General features: G+C 57.8%; 1 protein-coding gene across 3 annotated transcripts; it reads right to left on the bottom strand.

The window, feature by feature from the left end:
• Positions 1-4,715: 4,715 nt before the first annotated feature.
• Positions 4,716-17,240, bottom strand: KLHL36 (kelch like family member 36). 3 transcript variants are annotated; one of them, XM_045439871.1, is made up of 5 exons: positions 17,006-17,240; positions 14,648-14,726; positions 9,217-10,290; positions 7,485-7,642; positions 4,716-5,462 (listed from the first exon to the last, which is right to left on the bottom strand). In XM_045439871.1, exons 2-5 carry the CDS (start codon positions 14,708-14,710, stop codon positions 4,823-4,825), a joined length of 1,935 nt encoding a protein of 644 aa, XP_045295827.1. In that variant the 5' UTR covers positions 14,711-14,726; positions 17,006-17,240; the 3' UTR covers positions 4,716-4,822. The 3 variants fall into 3 exon arrangements, with proteins under 3 accessions (XP_045295827.1, XP_045295828.1, XP_045295829.1); XM_045439872.1 differs by lacking the exon at positions 17,006-17,240 and adding an exon at positions 16,804-16,925; XM_045439873.1 differs by lacking the exon at positions 17,006-17,240 and adding an exon at positions 15,640-15,945.
• Positions 17,241-18,775: the final 1,535 nt, after the last annotated feature.

The raw sequence follows: 18,775 nt of genomic DNA, 5'->3' as shown, positions 1-18,775 counted from the left end.
CTGACACAAATTTAAGCAAATAGCTTCACTTCAGGTCACAGGACTTCGCGGTGCAATCAAGGATCTGAATGAAATTCCTGGCAAAATATAGTAATTAGAAGCACAATGAGAGCAGCCTCAAAATGTCCCGGCCCCCCCACCGTCCTAAAGGGCAGTCTGGTTAATTTCCAAATTATATTTGGGCTCAACATGCAAGGGGTTCTTTTTCACCCGGGCAGAGAAAACAGGCCTGAAGATCATTACAATAACCACACAAGACTGGGACTATAATTATAAAATAAACCATACCCTAGCAGGCAAACCATTTTAATGCGTTTTGGGAAGTGAATATTCTGGACGGAATCAAAAACGGAGGGGGGAAGAAAATCAACGTGCAGGAAATGAATTAAAAAGAGGTAAGACACAGAAAACCTCCGAGTGTCGTAAAATCACAAATACAAAAGCAACGAATCAAAACACACACTCACACACACACACACACAGTTACAGATTTTGATAACATCAGTAGCCAGAATATACCAGGGAATTACTTAACGGTCAAATATCTTACTGCTTTTCCAAGGGGGGGGGCTGGTGGTGATGACAAACTTCAGTCGACCCCAAAGGATTTGGGTCTCCCTTCCGATCAATGCCAAGCGAACCTGTGACGATGACGTCGGGTCACTGGGTTCCTTTTCTCCAAGAAAACGGACACGGGAGGTTTATCCTCTTGGCCCCACTCTACCGTCGAACCTGTACGTTCATTCACCTCTTTTAACCAAGGCAACCAAGACTTCTTGAGACCTCGACGCACCGTCAGAAGCCACGGATTCTATTCGTGTTAAAAAAGAGAAGAATGGACCTCCGAGCTGAGGGCAGTAATTCTGTCAAGTGCAGGACGGTTCGCTGTTACAGACTTCGAGTTGAAGTGTCTTTAAAAGAAGGGATGGACGGGAGTGGATGAGGGCCCCGGCGAGCAGTGACCCGTGTGAGCCAGGTGACAGATGGACTGGACCGGTCCTCAGGGATGGTTTCACCTCTGCGCATGCTGCTGAGGTAGGAGCAGCTTCGGAAGAAATACAACGGTATCTTAAGGGAGTGAGGACGTCTTCTTGGCCGATCAGTGCCCTCTAGCTCAGCGGGGGGGGGGGGTGGGGGGAGTGGGGGGTGGGGGGGGAACTAAGGTGGTCACAGCCATGGGTATCAAAAAGTATCAAAACGTTTCAAACAACTTGAAAAGCTGCCAGGCTGGGCTGCCGTGCAAGGCCGGACCTCCCAGTACCCTTGGAGCTGCCCAGCGCTCCAGGGGTTTATGCTGGAGGCAGGACACCGCCCCCTCCCCTCTCCTCCGGAGACACTCAGAATCCCCCTCCGGAGACACTCAGAATCCGTGGAGAGGCCAAGGATGAAGGGGCCCCTCCCGGGGGGGGGGGGGGGCAGCAGTCTGAGATTCTAGCCGAAAGCTCAGAGACACAGAAGGCCCATGAGCTGCTCCTCAGGCAGGCGGTGGCCAAGCCATGCGCCACGAGGACCGGGGTAATGGTGGAAGGTTGACAACTCTACAAGGGGGCGGGGGCAGGCGTCCCGCACTTCCCACGGTGCTGCAAGCCCCTTGAAAGGTCGCCCTGGCTCAGGGGCCAGGGACTTTGAACCGCAGGTTAACTCGCTCGAGCAGAGTGGGGACCCCGGACCTCAGAGGACAGACTCCACTCCCTTTGGCATTTGGGTTTGCACCCCGAACTGAACACCCCTTAGGGCTGGCTTCTGGGGTTTCTACTAAGTCGCCAAGAGGTCACCTTATCAGTAAGCAGCAAGGGGAGGGGCATTCACGATACAGATACACACGCACGCACCGAGGTTTTCTGCCCAGATGGAGACCTACAAAGCCCCACCCGGGCGCCTTTCTAAAATGGGAAAATGTTAACGCTTCACATCTACCGTGAGAAACCCTGAGAGCCGCACGCACAAAACAAGTTGCTGAGACGACCTCCGTATGTTCCGGCGGCAGGAAGAACACGGTAAGTCACAGCGCTTTCCACGTTCCTTCCAATTCTGGTGTTACATTTAGGTCTTCGGCAAACAGGGTTCTGACGACGGGGAAGGGGCAAACTCAAGACGTACGACTGTGAACCTAAAACTCTAGTTCTTTCAAAGTGAGAAAAAAAACCCAAAAAACCAAAAAAATACCAGCCCCAAATCTGCACGGAAGCCCACCACACTCATTTAGAAACATCGCCAGAAATGACCCGGGGGCCCTCCGAGACCGAAAGCGGTGCCGCTGTGTCTCAGGGGGGCCGCCCGCCGGAACCCAGTCTCTGTCGCTGCGGTGGGAAACCACACTCCCATGATTCTGCAGTTCTGGTCACCTACAGGAGTACCTCCCCAAGCTCTGCCCATCAGGGGGGGAAAAAGCGTTTCCTCCCATTCTCGGCTGGACACGCAGAGCAGAGTGACTTCTAAACGCCTCGGACAGCTGCCATGGGTCCCATCGCTGCGCGGGCTGGTGCCCAGACGCCGCTCCTCGGTCCCGAGACTCTTTTCCACTGACCCCTAAGAAAGGCTCCAAAACCTTTCGTGGCACAGGGAGACCACCCCCAATTAGGTGACGTTAGTTTACGAGAAGGAACTTCTCAACCTCACCTTTAAGAGAACGCTCCCAACGCTAGTGATGTTAGATTCTAAGCCATGTAAATAACAAAGTGCCTTCAGAGCGGCAAGCGTGACGTCACGAAGCGTGAGGTGCGGGACACTGGACGTAATCCACAAGGCGCAAGAAAATCAGAAGAGTGACCAGCGCTGCGCCCTTATCTGGGGACATGCCCTGGTGGTCAAAAAGAAGAGAGCTGGCTTAAGCTAAAAACTGACGGTTCGCCTCTTCCCAAGGTCAAAGCCATCCTGCTGCCCAAATCACACGTGGAATCTATGTTGATTCCCCTGGAGTCTGGTTGAACCACCATCCACCTCTCTGTTCATGAGTTAGGCTGAGCTGGGGAGAAAAGACCATGGGTTCCATGCCTTCTAAAGGGTCTTCACGTAATGAAATCTTTCCTGGAATAGGAAGGGGGTAGGCTATCCCAAAGTTGGGCAGAAGTTCTGCAAAACAAATGTTGTGGAGGGCTGTACGAGATAGAAGACACACACACACACACACACACACACACACACACACACACACACAGGGTTTCAGGCTCAGTGAAGTTCGGAAACGCGGGGTTGATGGAATGCTAAGTTAATGCAGGACTTCTCGGAGCCTTTAATACAGCAAAGTATTGTGGAGCTCCAAGAAGAGTATAGAGTTTTTGGTTTGATTGTTTGCATGCCTTGCAGAACCTCTCAACAAGCCTCTAGGGACTTCCACGTGCACACAACTAGCTAAGTCAGCAGACCCCTCACCCCACTAACAATAGAGGGCCACGATTCGGGTACTGAAGCTTTCAACGCCCAAGCTGCTCAAAATCACAGTAATCCTTTCTGGGAAAAGAAAAGAAGTACAAAGGAGACAATTTTTCGTTTTAGAGGAAGTTAACCGAGAGTCATATTCTAATGTCAAGGTTAACAATAAATCTTGAGGTGTTCTCGTCTCTGCAATCTGATCTTTGTCAAGGCATAGATCACGCACGCCTCCCTTGGCTCGTGACAAAAACCGAGCACGCTCTTATCTTCCCAACGTCCTTGTGTCCACGGCAGCTTGGGCAAGAGTCCCCAGCTCGCCTTCGAGGGCACAAACCGTTGGTGACACCTGCAGGAAATCTGCACAGGACGGTCACACATCTCAAGAGGAGGGGTTGAACAGAACACGCATTGCTAGCTTACACAGACCGAAGCAGCCGGGCCCTGGGATTCTGACCTGCCGCTTGCATGAGGGATCAGCCAGGGCCTGTTAAAACTTGCCCAGCAGCACAAAACGGCTGAGCAGCGGACTGCTGAGCTGGGGGGGTGGGGGTGGGGGGCAGAGGGGGGTACCTGACAGCCTCCTTTGGGAGCAACGTGTACTCGGCCGGCTCCCGGAGGGGCTCCCGAGGGCTTCTTGGTGCCGAGCCACAGAAAACAATGGCAAGTTCTAGGATGCCCACTCTTTCTTTCCTGAGAAAGGAACATAGATTTGGGGGGCTCAGCACATCAGTAATGTAAGTTAACAGTGGGTTCAGGAAAAACAAAGCAAAAAGCACAAATTACAGAAAAATGTTTATAAAAGAGCTTCATGCCTTTTTTTTTTTTTTTTAGTTTTTGGATTACCTAGACCCTTTCAGAATTCGGGAAGAGCTACCCATCAGGAAAATGGGATTACTCAGAAACAAGAGTCACCTGATCAGGAAATCCCGGTGGGAACACCTCCCTGGTGAGAAGCCCCAGGTCCTGCCTGTCTAGTGAGCGTCACTCAGTCGCCCACTCACCCTGTTGGGGTCTCTGCGTCCCCACTCACGACACGAGTGCACTTGGCCTTGCCCGCGATTTGCCAGACGTGGCCAGTGCTCAGTCATTCTGGGAACTGGTTGAAATACAGTTTCCAGGCACCCCCTCCGCCCTCACTCCTGGTACGTTTACAATGGATACTTCTCAAGTGGGGCCCCGGAACCTGAATTTTGCACAAGCTCAGCCAAGCGGAGGGAGGTGCGGACTGGGGGGGGGGGGGGGGGCACCCTCGGGGATTCGTCGTGAGGGAGGAAGGGGCCCTGCACAGAGAGCAGGGTTGTGTCTCCTGCCTGGGCCCAGGTTCAACGACTCGAGCCAGAGGATACGTAAAATGATAGAGAATATTTAATCGGTTACTGTGATATCATAGAAACAGCAAGCATCATCAAAGTAAAAAAGGCTGCTAGGAGGTACACGATGGGTCCGGACGCTACGGGGTGGTGGCTGGTCTACGCCCTCCGGCGGGGGGCGGCGGGGCCCGGGGCCCCTCGAGGCCCAGCGGGGGAGGCGGGGGGCGGGGTCGCTGGCCCCGGTCCTGGTGCCTCTTGCCTTTCTTCTTCTTGTCCTCCAGCCGCGGCTTCAGGGCGCACACGCAGGCGGACACGCCGGCGATGGCCTTGGGCAGGTCGGTGCCCCTGCTCCACGCGTCCTTGTCGCGGTCGTACACCTGCACGGTCTTGGAGAAGGCCGTGCTCTCCCAGCTGTAGCCGCCCAGGACGTAGATGCGGCCCTGCCACACGGCCACGCCCGACTCGCTGTTGGCGTGCAGCAGGGGCGCCACGCGGGTCCACTGGTTGCACTGCGGGCTGTAGGCCTCCACGCCCAGCACGTCGAAGCGCTCCATGGACTCGATGCTGTCGTCGCTGCCGCCGATGGAGTAGATGCTGTCGCCCAGGCTGCACATGCTGTGCCAGCCGCGCGCCGTGGTCATGGGCCGCCGCTCCTCCCACACGTCCGTCCGGTGGTCGTAGCACAGCAGGTTCTTGCGGTAGGGGCCGATCTGGTAGTCGTGCCCCCCCGAGATGTACACGAAGTCCTTGTAGATGGCGCCCGCGTGGCCGTAGGTGAACCTGCGGAGACGGACGGACGGACGGAGACACAGAGGGGGCTCAGTGCCGCGCCGGGGCCCCGCGCTTTCCCCCTTCGCCGGGGGGGAGGGAGGGGGCCGCGGGGCCCCGAGGGGACTACGGAGGGAGCGGGCGGCCCCCGCACGCTTTGCAGATGGCAGCTGTCACCGGACAGAAAGCGGCGGAGCCGGGCGGGCAAGTGCGCACGTGGCTGGGCAGCCGGACCGCCCGGCCTGTGCCCGCAGCCCATTTCCCCGTGTCAGGACGGGAATAACGACACGGCAGATCCCTCGCGTAAGAGCTAAAAACAATGGGACCGTGTGACTGAGGCACTCGTAGGTTCCCTTCAAATTATACAGCAAACGGGAACGAAACAAAGCACAGCCTCAACTCTGCGACATTCCAGAAAAGACTACAGGGGCAGTGAAAAAAACCCTTGCGCCGTCGGGGCCCGGAGCTCGGGTGGGATGAATGTGTGGAGCACAGGAGGCTCACAGGACAGTGAAAACACTCTGTGTGACACGCGTGGCTGGAGGCGCGCCCCTGACATTTGTCCAAACCTACAGCACAGGCGACACAGCGAGCCTTCGCTTAGCGCGGACCTCGGTGAGCGTCTTGTAGCCACTTGGGTGTGTCAGTTGTAACAAATGTAGCGCAGAGGGAATGAGCTCGGCGGAGAGAGTCTATGGGAACGATCTGGACCTTCTGCTCGATTTTCCGTACACCTAAAACCGCTCTAAAAAGTGCCGTGTGGGCGCACCTTGGTGGACCCGTCGGTTAAGCGTCCGACCTCGGCTCGGAATGTGATCTCAGTTGGTGGGTTCGAGCCCCGCGTCGGGCTCTGTGCTGACAGCTCAGCACACGCACTAACGATTACAGCATGATGGACTGTGTTTACTCCAACCCCGGACCCCTAAGGCCCATTTAGAAAGAAAAAAATCAGGTTTGTTTTAGCGTTTAGGTACGTGAATCACTCCAGCTGGCCCACAGCGATGGCCGCAGAGGCTCTTATGACTATCGTTGAGCCTCACTCCTCCATCTGTAAAATGGAATGATTAAAAAAAAAAAAAAGAGATCACAGGTCTTGGTCTGCCTGTGAGGGGGTCGGTATTTACAGTTAACGTTCACTGTCATCCTGGTTTGGATGACAGATTATATGGGCGCTTACCGCCACCCCACCAGGTCCCTGGGCGTCAAGGGACTCGTCGTATCAAGCACTTGGCCCAGAGGTGACACACAGTCATCCCAATTGCCAAAGGCACTGCTCCACCGGCTTCTTACAACCTCCACACGAAGGTGGTAGTAACTGGGGATTGGAGGACGGTGGGATTCACCACCAGATGCGCACACCGCTCACCCGTCTAGCTCCTGGGGACGCACCCAAGACCGCCGGACGCGTTCCACAGCAAGACTGGTTCGGAACGCTTGCCTGCACGCTCAGCCACGGGGAACTGCTAACGTTAAGCGGCAGGCACCTTCTGCTAAACCCGTCAGGGTGACAGGGGCTCCCTGAGTGCACACCGGCACGCAGGGCAACCGAGGAGGAGGAGCTCCGAGCCCTGGGACACCCCGGGGAGCCCCCAGGCGCCGGATGCCGTGGAGCGGGGGAGGGGTGGGGGAGGCTCCTCGGGAACATCTCGCTCCCAACAGCCCTATTCTGTCACCTCGAGGACCAACTCAGGTCCACACTCAGGGACGTTTCTCGGGAAATCCCTCGCTATCTGAACCTAACACTCTCTCCCTGAAGCTCCAGGAGTGAACAGACTTGGAAACTGAGGGACGTCTGTCTTGGCGGCAGAGGTGACATTGCACTTGGATGGTCTGTCCCCTGACTTGTTACCACCACGCCCTCTGCCCCCACAGTCTACCCAGAGTTATCTACAAGCCAGGAGATTTTTCCTGAAATTAGAGGCCAAGACATCTAGAAGATGAGGTGGACAACCGGAGCCCCAGAGTAGAGCCCGCCTGAGGACTCCCCTCCCCCCTCCCCCCCCCCCCCCCCCCCCGCCCCAGGCCTCCAGTCACCTCGGCAAGCCGGCCACGTAGGACCAGGAGTCGGTCTTGGGGCTGTAAGTCTCCACTGAAGAAAGAGCTCCGTTCTCGTTCCGGCCACCGACGGCCACCAGCATGTCTTCGATGGAGGCCAGGTAGAAGTCCACACGACGCTGGTTCATGGAGGCCACCTGCGGAGGCGGGACACCTGTACCTTCCCTTCCCCGCGCTCGGGACAACGTCAGCATCGAGCACTCGGCTCCCGAATGCGTGCTGTGGAACGCACAGCCCAGGAAGGTCAGGCGGCGGCCAAGCGCGTCTGGGGCAAGGGAGTCACCCTTGACCAAAGAGGGGCTCTTCGGACAGGACTTCTCAAGAGCTCCCGGAACCCTTGAGACCTTGTCCCCCGGGAAGGGGACGGAGAACACAGTCCCCCAACCGGCCCGGGCAGTGGCTGACCTTATGGACTCGGGTTCCGCAGAGCATACGGTTCAGAATGACCGGTTGAGTGGTTTCCTGGAACAAAAACTCATCTCTCCTCTTGCTTCTCCCACACCAGACACTTTTAGAACTAATGCTGATTGCTATCGTGTTGACAGACAGAAAGGGGCAATCAGTGGGAAATTAAAAAGCAGAAGACTCAATTTTTTTTTTTTTTTTTTAAATAATCCAAGCAGAACGCAGAAACGAACACAGTCCCAAAGGAGACCGCGCCTGCAGGCCGCCCCTGCTACGGAGCTCTCATGGACGGGCTCCAAACAGGGGGCCTCTTTCGAGAGGCAGGACCTACACGCTGGAGGGTGGTTTGCAGACTTTCGAGAATAAAACAGAAAGGTCACCGGAGCCCCATTCCGAGTTTCGCGCTCCGATAAAATCACCAAGGAAAAGCGCAGAGGCACGGGCAGAAAGGCAGACCGGTTTCTGAGGGTCGTGGTCTGGGGAGGTGTTTATGGGAGGAGAGGACTGCCTTCTCTGTGCCGGGGGCTTGCCAACCCCCACCGGCCCCAGCCCCTGACCTCGGGATGTCCGCGCCCCCCTACCGACCCCGTTTCCGGAGGCGGAAGTTGGAAATCTGGAGGGCGAGGAAGCAGTCTGAAATCCCCAGCAGCGACTCAGCGCAGCTGGGGTGTGAACTCGGGCCTGACACCGAGACCCAGCCTTGGGTCTCGCCACCTTCGCCACACCTGCTGGGCCATGGCTGCCACCAGGTGGGAGCCTCCGTGGCCTCCTTAGGCGAGCTCCAAACCCTTCCCGAAGGGGGAGGCTCTGGGGCGACTGTGGGGGAACACCGTCCGAACCCTGGGTCCAACCTCTAGGCCGGCACCATCCAGCATGGCAGCCACCAGCCTCGTGCGGCCATTTACACTCGGACAGACGTCAGTTAGTTCAGGTGAAATACACCCCCAATTCAGTCCTTGGGTCCCACTGGCCGCATTCTGAGCGCTCAGTCCCCACACGTGGCTGGTGGCCGGGGTATCGGACAGCACAGGCGTAGAACGTCTGTGTCGCCCGCAGAAAGTTTTATTGGCGGGCCCCGCGCGGGATGACGACTGCGCCTGCGCCTGCGTGGCGGCCGCTGGGCCCTCGCTCGGCCCTCCCCCGCCCCTCCCCCGCCCCGGCCGGGCGCGCCCCTGCGTCCTCACGCCGCCTCGGTCAGAACAGAGGCGGGACGGGGGCCGAGGCCCGAGAGCAAGGGGGCAGCCAAGGCTAGGTTAAGAGAGCAAAAGTCCTCAAGAGTAAAGAAATAATCTGGCTTTAATCTCACCTTGATCCACTGTTTACAGCGGGGGTCATACCTATAAAGAAGATTGGACGCCGCATCCCCTCCGTTGTCCCGGGAGAAGCTGCCGCCGGCAATGAAGATGAACCCCCCCAGCACGGCGACGCAGTGGTGGCTCCGCCGGGCCGGCAGGGGCGTCTCCTTGACCCACTGCTCGCTCTTGGCGTCCAGGTAGCAGGTGTCATCGCTGAGCTCCAGACACCGCTCGGAGACCTCGCCGCCCACGAACAGGAGGCGCTCCTCGTTGGTGCGGAGCGCCGTGCGCTTGGTCTGCATGACCGGCTGGGCCGCCAGGCTGTTGTGGTAGCGCACCGCCTCCTCGATGAAGCCCTCGCAGTTGGCCTCGCGGGGCAGCAGCGAGCACACGGCCGGCTTGACGCGGTGCAGCAGGTCGTTCTTGGGGATGAGCGGGAAGTGGATGTTCTCCAGCACCTGGTAGGCGTGGGCCTCGCGCTCCGGCTGCTGCGTCAGCCACTGCAGGGCGGCCTGCAGCAGGTCGTGCTCGCACTCCCGCTGCACCTGGCTGCTGCTCAGGTAGACGCACAGCTTCTGCATGGAGACGTTCTGCAGGAAGTCGGGCGTGAAGGACAGCGTGCCGAAGTGGCTCAGGATGAAGCCGTCGATGAAGGCGTCGAGCCGCTTGAGGCTGTAGATGGAGGCCAGCTCCTGCAGGTACAGGTAGTTGTCCTCGCTCACCTCCTGCTCCAGGTACTCGCAGCAGAAGTCCACCGCCGTCCAGATCTGCAGCAGGTGCGCCGTCTCCAGGATGTAGTCGATGTTGCCGCCGTCCAGCGCCAGCTCCCCGCCGTACAGGAAGTCCACCACGGCCTTGAGCCCGATGTAGGAGGCGCCCACGAGCTCCACCTCCTTCTGGAAGGCCTCGCGCATGCCGATGGTGAACATGGAGTTGAAGTAGTCGCTGCACACGGCCAGCAGGTTGCGGTGGGCCGGCACGCGCTGCTCGTCCGCCACCAGGACGATGTCGCAGAAGAGGCCGCGGAGCCGCTGCTCGTTCAGCCGCTGCAGCACCGTGGTCGAGTGGTCGGCCCAGTGGTACACCTGCGGCCGAGAGATCGCGCGCGTCAGGGCTCGGCCGGCAGCCCCGCCCCCCCCCTGCAGGGTCCCGGGGTCAACCCCGGGCCTCACTACCGGCACTTAACGAAACGGAACGAAACGAGAGCGGGCAGAGCCCGCGGGAAACGAGGGCGATTCGGTGCACACCCTGTAGCGTTCCTTCTTTCTTTTCAAATGCCAGCGCCTAAAGGGGCGCCCGGCTGGCTCAGTCGCTGGAGCAGGACACTCTTGACCTCGGGGTGTGGCTTTGAGCCCTACAGTGGGGGCAGAGATCACTTACCAAACAATGTGGCCTAGCAAAGGCAATTTCTAAAAACTTACCGTTCTCCTTTCCTTCCTACCTACCGTCTTTCTTTATAAATACAATCCCTAAAAACGTAATCTCTCTTCCTCGTTCGTCTTTCCTGCTTTTTTTCTTTCTAAATACAGTTCCTCAAAGTTTTACTTTTTCTCTCCCTGCCCCCTTTCTTTCTTACTGTGGGTCCGGAGCAGATAGGTTTAAAAATGGCCTTCCCTTAGGGGCAGCCCAGTTGCTCAGGTATAGCCTGTAAACGCGGACAGAAGCTGGGTTGGAATCCCAGGTCTGCTACTTACTAGCTGAGTGATCTTGAGAAAGCCCTGAGAAGCCTCTGAGCCCCCTTTTCCTGGTCTCACAAGTGCGGACGAGGGCGTTTACCACTCGGGATGGGACGTTAAGAGGACGGGGCGCCGTTCCAGGAGACCCAGAGTTCCCACCGAGGCCTCCCACCAAGGAAGACTGCTCGCTCCGTGTTTTAGAAAATGCTTCGCGCCCAGCCATGCGAGGGGTTCCCACTTCTACTGATGGGTCCAGGGATGGGGCGGGTCCCAGAGACTCCGCGATGCATCCTGACTAAAGTGCTCTGGGGGTCCTACTTTCAGAAAAGCGAGAAATCAGGAAAAGCGCAGGAGCGTGGCCTCTTCCCCAGGGCAGGGCTTATACGCATCTCGCACTGTGCGCTGGGTATGTGCTCTCTCATTCGCGGGTCACAATGACCCTCCTCCAAGGGAAGGTCTGTAATCATGCCCATTTCCCAGATGACGAGAAACTGAGGTTCAGAGACTAGGAAACTTGCCCAAAGTCCCACAGTGGCTGAGAGGCAGGGCTGGGATTTGCGGCTAGGTCTGATTCCGGAGCCCGAGCTTTTAATCACCACACGGCACCGGAATCAACAAATCAGTTCACGTGAACAACGAAAATGGGTCAATTCAAGCAACCCAGGTCGGGAGACGTTTGCGGAGTGCTGTCTGCCTGCCACGTGCTTTGGAGGGCACGAGGCCACGTCACACCCAGGCAGCAGCGTCTCCATCCTTGGGAGACCGATCAGGCTCCGGGGGCTCGGAACTCACACACCGCCCGGTTTGTTTACGTCAGAAACACCACGAAATTCAGTACAGGGAGGCACAGGCCGTCCAGGCACATCGGTGACGTAGCTGGTCTATTTGAGGGTGTCGGCAGACAGGGCTGGCCGGGCACCGAGCCTCAAAGGGGAAGTGGTGCGGGTGAGGGGAGGTGGGCTGAGGGCTCAGCAGGTGTGAGCAGCTGTGGGGGGGACCGCCAGGTCCCCGCAGGCCACTTTGCAGCCTGTGTCCTGCCGTGTGTCATCGCCTTCTTCCCTTCCTCCCAACACACCCGTGACGGGGGTAATAACTGTTTCCCCGCGGTCCCTCCTCATCCGGCCACTCCCAACACCCACCGCTCCCTCTAGGTTACAGGTGCGGGCAACGTTCTCGGACTTGTGACGTGGACGCCTAACAGGTACTGCCCGAAGCTGCCTTCCCTTCCAAGTGTGAAGAGCCAGGCTGTGTTGTTCTCACATCACAGGACGGTTTCTCGGAGGTTCCATACGTGGATCTCTCCGCCTATTCCGGTTACCGGGCAGAGAGAGCCCGGCTGGCCTGGTCTGGGCTGCAACACACCCCGGCTCGGGGCCCCTCTCGGGCGCGGACTCGAGGAAAGAAGCGTCAAAGCACCACACCGGCAGGCCCTCTCGTGACCGCGAGGGCTCAAAGCCCCCGGAAGCAAGGGGCGTCAGGTGGGCTGTGAGCCCCCGCCCCAGGCCCCCGGTTGTCTGTAAGCTGGTGGGGATGTGGGGCCAGCACACTTCAATGGGTGCGCACAGGACCCCCAGCTGCGGCGTGAAAAGAAAAACCAGCCCCCTGGAGGGGGTGGGGGATGGGGACAGCCCCAGATGACAGCTGCGGAGAGGACCATCTGCTCCAGTGAGCCAGGGCAGGGAAAAGGGCAGCCACTGTTTCTAAAACTGGGTCTCCATGCTAAGTAGGCACGCTCATTCTTCACCTGGGTCTCAGTGACAACCCGTTTCTGGATATTTCAGTATAGCGGCAGAGATGAAGACTCTCAAAAGAAAAAAAACCCCAAAACCCAAAAAACACCAAACACGACCTCCCGGTTTCAAAGGGACCTCAGCAACAGAGTCGCAGCGTTTCCTAAAACCTAGAAGCTTCGACCCCCACACTCTTCGATGGTGCTAACTCTTACTCGTTCATTTATTCCCTATTTTAGTGCCTCCACCAGCGGCAAGGCAACGTGAGAGAAGAAACACAGGCCCTCAGCAGCCAACCCTGGCCAGAATGCAGCACGTACGGAGTGTTTTACATGCAAACGCGATTCATCATCAGAACGGATCAACACATTTCAGAGCAGATGAACCAGCAGCGGCCGTCACACAATGGAAGACTCCATCGCGCCCGGAAGGCGAACAGCCTACCGCTTACAGGCAGCAACAGGGCCAGACCTCAGAGGCGTAGTAACCGGCGAAAAGGAGCCTGACTCGCATTGAGTTCAAGGGCAGACAACACTCTAGTCGCGGAAGCTGGCGACTGGGACTGGAGGGTCCGGTAATCTCTGCTGTCATCTGGGGGCTGGCTACCTGGGTGTGTTTGACGTCTAGAAAATCCAGGCTACACTTACCCTCCGGGCCCTCTTTAAGTACAGTAAGTCAGAAATACAGATACCATGTAACCACGGGATAGATTCAGACAGAAACGAACCCGGAACGCGCCTTTCGGGGACAAAGATTTCCAGCACTATCACCACGCTCAGAAAGCCGTACTGTCTCTGCAGCCAGGCTCTGAAACAAAGCCTCTTTGAGACAGCCGCGAGACCTTTCTGGGTTTTCGCGGCAGATAAAGCCGGGCTTGGCAAGAGCCTTCTCGGTAACTCAGATGGAAATAAGAGCCCGTTTCTCCGGAGAACCCACCTCTCCTGAAAATTCTACCCCGTTTTCCTTCTATGCACATCTGCAGAACCTCTGTTTTGCCCTCAAATCGACACGCTGTTCACAGGTCCCTTTATCTAAAGTGGTTACCTCCGTCTTTTTTCAGTCTTCTTTTGACATATTTTTTCCTAACGGCGCCCGTGAGATTCTAACGCCACACATATCCTGTGTATTTGTACGTGAACTGTGCGTATAGCTGTGCTCTCTGATCGCAAAAAAGAGAATTCTTTTTATACCCTCCCCTCTCCCAATAACCAATTTTGGGGGCAATATTGGCCCCAGTGAAAATGCACGATCTGAGGTAACCAGAACATGTAAATCTCCAAAAGGGCCACTTTTAAAGAAAAGTGGTGATAAAAAAATTAAAAAAAAATATATATATTTTTTTAAAGAAAGAGGTGTTACTGATATTTATAGAGGAACAGGTGTGAATGGAGACTGGCCTGAAAATTCGTCCCCCAATCCTTATTTATAGTAGCCTCGAGTCTGCTGAAGGTATAGATTCCCAGGTCCTGCTCTCAGATTGTAATTTAGTAGGTCTGGGGTGGGGCCCGGCATATGCATTCCGAATTGGAAACGTTCCCCCCTGCCAGGGTGATCCTGATGTGGCCAGCATGACACAGGTTGGTAGGCTGGCCATAGGGAACCCACCCTCACTCGCTCCTAGGGTCCCAGAAAGGCAGACTGGGGGAAAGACTCCGGGCCCTTAATATCCAGATACGCAACACGGGACCCCGACTGCTAGGTCAGGTGCTGGCTTGTCAATGGACGTGTCCTTGGAGTTTTGGGGCCCCCAAGTGGGGACACACATCCCATGGCTTTTTCCTTCTGTCCCATCCACGTCTTTGAGTTGCGGCAAAGAACAAGCGAGTCAAGGTGTATCTCTAACGACCCCCATGCTCCTGCTCTGAGTTTCGGATGTTTTCTACCCCGTGCCCCAGCTACCTGTCTACTCATTGTTAAGGAGGCTACCACCACCACCAGGAACAGAAAATCCGTCTGGCCTTTAGGACTGATCTCATCAGAAAAATACCACACTTCGTAGGCAACTTGCACAGGGTGGCGAGCGGCCATTCACAGACCTTTGAAGATTCGCTGATCTTGTACGGCCGTGACACTCGCGTCTGCCGGCTTCCCTCCATCATAGAAGAGATCCCAGCCCTAGGACAAGAACAGGGATTTTTCAGTGTGCGGTAAAAAAAACCCCAGGTCACTCAGTAATCGCAGGCTGCTGGCAGATATCGAGGACGACGAGGGTGAAACCAGTCACACGGAGGAAAGACGGAGAGAAGACAGTACAGAAATGAGAACTCTTTTACGCTGAGTTGAAAAACTCAGGTGATTAGAATCCGTGCACTTAACGTTCCTTTATTAACTAAAATCTGACAGTATCCTGTCTTTTACAGCCCACCTCCTACAAATACCTGCCTTCTGATGCTTGATCTCAACTAGGCCTTCGGCTAGATCAAGACATAATGACGGCAGACCCCGGCTAAGGGATTTACCTGTGCTGTCTCGTGTAAGCCCCGCAACTACTCGGCCAGGCTAATGTCACATCCCATTTTACAGATGAGGACGTTGAGCTCCAGTCACCACGCTCGTAAACGGCTGGGAATCAAACCCGGGTCCGTTCGGCCCCCAAAAGTGGCCAGACATGGGCCCTTCACCGCGAAGCTCTGCTGAACGTGGCCCAGTCTGTGAGAACAGCTTAACTTCTGAAACATCATGACGAAGGCAGGGCTGTGACCCAGTGATGACTGCCACATATAAAACACGTTCACGGTCTCGACACAGGTTCTTTTCCTTTAAGTGCCTTCCTGTGTCTTCACGGTTTTAATCCCCAGAAAAACCCCGTGAGTCCAAGGCTACTGCCCAGCATCACACAGCCAGGAAGGAGCTGCGGAGTTGGGCCTCCCACCCAGGGAGGCCTCCTTGCTCTCAACCCCAAGCTACCCCGCCTGGCCATTCAAAACAGAAAAAAAAAAAAAAAAAAAAAAAAATTGCCCACAGGCAGGAAACCTCTACTGAGGCCTAGGCCCTGCCTGGACCACCCAGTATAAAATCAAACACTCACGTTCACCTCCAGACGTCGTAATCACGTCTCCGGGATGGGCGGGTGAATCAGACACCTTAAAGTTTCTTCCAGCCAAGTAACTCACTAACAATAGCACAGAGGTAGGCTTTAGGGGATCTGGAGGGCATGGGGGCACCGAGAAAGGACTTAAGCAAGTCACACCCTGGGCTTAACGAGGAATTTCTTCCCCTTGCTAAGTTGCTACCTACTGAACCAATAGCCTAGGCTAATAAAGAAAAATGTCACAAAATGTAAGCACAGTGTCAAGATAATGGGGGACATACATTCGGGCACAATCCATCCTGTCCAGCTCCCTGGGGAAGGAAAGGACAGCTAGATTTCCCCTGACAAACTAGCAACTTTGTGACAAAGGCCATATGTACCCACCGCCCTGTCCCTTTTGACTGCCCCTGGGCTGCTGGGGGCGGTTCATGAGGGAAAGGAAGGAAATCGATATTCCGCCGGGCCTGCTGGATGTTTTCCCTTCACCCTCTGAGACTCTGACGCTCAGGTGGTGGAGGGGGCCGTCCAAGGTCACACCCCAGAAAGCAGCAGGTCCCTCTCTCTCCACAACCCTCCCCCGCACCCCCCCCCCCCCCCCCCCGCAACCAGCCAGAGCTCAGGTTTGCTCTCAGCGCTCAAAGCGTTCTTTTCTAGGCCAAGATTTCTTAAGAGAGTTCCCCTTGGTGGAGGCTCCCTTTTGTCTCGGGGCAAGCGGTTTGGGGCCACTGTGTACAGGAGCGCTGGGTGTCAGCCGCCTCGCGTGCTTTAAGGGGTCAAGGCCATCCGCACGGGCAGCGGCGATCCCCAGTTCCGCGTTACAAGATCTCTTAGTAAACATGGGACCAGAGGCCACGTCCGGACGGAGGGTCCCCAGGGAGCCTGCTCTCCGAGCTGCCTCCGGGTTTCTACCCTGAACCTGCCGGACCTCGGCGATCGGGACATGGCCTCGGACACCCGCCGCTACTCACCAGCCCCGGGTCTCGAGGGCAGGGTCTCGGGGCCGCCGCGGTCGCTGGCTCGCACCCACACCCCCCCCCCCCCACACTCCCGCCGGCGGAACTGGCGGCCCAACGGCCGCCGGGCCAGCTCGAGCGGGCGGCGAGCAGGCGGAGTCGGGACGCGGCCGGGCCGGCGCCCGCGGCGGGACGCGGGGACACTCACCTGGGCCGCGCAGGCCGCACCTGTCTCACCTGCGGCGGCGGCCGCTGCCCCTCCGTGTTCCCCTTCCCGCCGCGCCCCCCCCTCCCCACAGCACCGCGGGACGCCGGGAGGGGGAGGGGGCGGCGCGGCCGGGGGTCGCCGCTCGCGGGGCGGGGGCCCTCCCCACTCCCCGGACCCCCCGACGGCGCGCGCGGAGGCCCACCTGGAGGGCGCGCTACGGGAGCGGCGCGGGGACCCCCGGCGGCGGCGGGACCGGACGGGCGCGGCGGCGGGGCCGGGTCGCCGGAGCCCCGGGACCGGCCGGCTGCGCAGCCATGGCTCCGCCAGGAAGTGCGAGGCCGAGGGCGGAGGCGGCGCGCGCGGCCAATGGCGGCGGCCACGAGGAGGTGGGCTCAGGCGGCGCCGAGGCGGGGCCTGCGCCGGGGAGGGAGGAGGGCGCGCGCGGCCGGGGGAGGGAGGGAGGCGCGCGAGGCGGGGGGGGGGGGGGGCGGCGGGGGGAGGCGCGCGCGGCAGGCGGGGGACGGTGAAGGGAGGCGCGCGCGGCCGGGGAGGGAGGCGGTGGTGCGCGCGGCCGGGGGACGAGGGGGCGGTGCGCGCGGCCGGGGGAGGGAGGCCGTGGTGCGCGCGGCCGGGGGAGTTGGGGGCGGTGCGCGCGGCCGGAGGAGGGGGGGGCGGTGAGCGCGGCCGCGGGAGGGGGCGGGGCCGGAGCGCCCACCCTCGGCCGCAGCCCCACCCCCGCCACCGGACTCGCCCCCGCGCGCGCAGCCCCCAGGTTGGCCCTGCGAAAAGCCCGCTAGGGTCCGCCAGAGTCCCTGGCGCGGCCCCTAGGGACCGACCTGAGCGCTGCAAGGGGTCCTCAGCCCGCTGCGCTCACCCTGAAGTGAGGCGTCCGTTGGCCCCTCTAGGTATGGTCACCTTCCCCCTCTGTCGCCGCTTGCAGCTTTGCGCCTCACCTGGCTCTTGGCGCCGTTGAATGTGCCAAATCCCTTTCTTACTCATTGGGTTTAGGGTCTCTCTCCCCCACTAGAAACCCTCCGGGACAGAGTTTACGGTCGGTTTTATTCCTGGCCGGGCCCTCAGGACTGGCACGCAGTAGGCGCTCCGTAATCTGGTTAACACTGTGGGATGAGTGAATTTAACTATCACCCACCCGTCTATCAGTTGTCCAGCTTACCTCCTGCTACAGCTTGGTTGAACCTGGACACCATTACGCTGAGTGAAGGAAGTCAGACACCAGAAGGACACATAGGGTATGATTTTAGTTACATGAAGCGGCCCGAACGGGGGAACCCATGGAGACGAAGTAGGTTGGTGGTTGCCTGGGTCTGGGGGGGCTGGGAGGAAACGGGGGCGGCCGTACAAGGGATTTCTCCTTGGGGGTGATAAAAATGTTCTGGAATTGGGTAATGGTGATGATTGCACAACTCCGAATATACCAAAAGCCATTGAATTGTACCATTTAAAAAGGCAAATTTATGGTATGCGAATTACCTCTCAGTAAAGCTGTTACAAAAAGAAAATCAAACAAAAGGCTCTCTCTCCTTGTTTTTCTACTCCCTGTCTTCTCTGGGAAGGATTCAGCGCGTCTTTCAGAGCCCGGTAAAGCAGGGGCTGGTTGCAGCCCTGAAGATGGGCCAGAAAAGAATAGAAAATAGGGATGGGGAGTCAGGATGGCCGGGGAAATCCTCGAGGCTGGTCTTTGTCCTTTCCGTGCTAGACACAACACTCATGGGCCTTTTTCAAAGATGACTTGGGACGATTGGGATTTGTATTAAAGATCTTTAATTGGTGGAGAAACAAAAGTATAGAAAGTATCTTTTTAATTTAAAGGGACTTAGGGTAGGGGGCGCTTGGGTGGCTCAGTCGGTTGAGCCTCTGACTTCGGCTCAGGTCTGAGGGTTTGTGAGTTCGAGCCCCGCGTCGGGCTCTGCGCTGACAGCTCGGAGCCTGGAGCCTGCTTTAGATTCTGTGT

This window comes from Leopardus geoffroyi, chromosome E2 (genome assembly GCF_018350155.1).
Source record: "Leopardus geoffroyi isolate Oge1 chromosome E2, O.geoffroyi_Oge1_pat1.0, whole genome shotgun sequence".
NCBI lineage: Eukaryota > Metazoa > Chordata > Mammalia > Carnivora > Felidae > Leopardus > Leopardus geoffroyi.
Note: the sequence above shows the minus strand (reverse complement) of the source record. Positions and strands in the feature narration are given on the sequence as shown.

What these genes read in the sequence shown, in the direction of transcription:
- KLHL36 (XM_045439871.1), bottom strand. Translation starts at nt 14,710, where the DNA reads ATGATGGAGGGAAGCCGGCAGACGCGAGTGTCACGGCCGTACAAGATC. An exon ending in AGATCAGCGAATCTTCAAAG is followed by an intron (nt 10,291 to 14,647) that starts GTCTGTGAATGG and finishes TCTCGGCCGCAG; the next exon opens with GTGTACCACTGGGCCGACCA. An exon ending in TACGTGGCCGGCTTGCCGAG is followed by an intron (nt 5,463 to 7,484) that starts GTGACTGGAGGC and finishes CCGTCTCCGCAG; the next exon opens with GTTCACCTACGGCCACGCGG.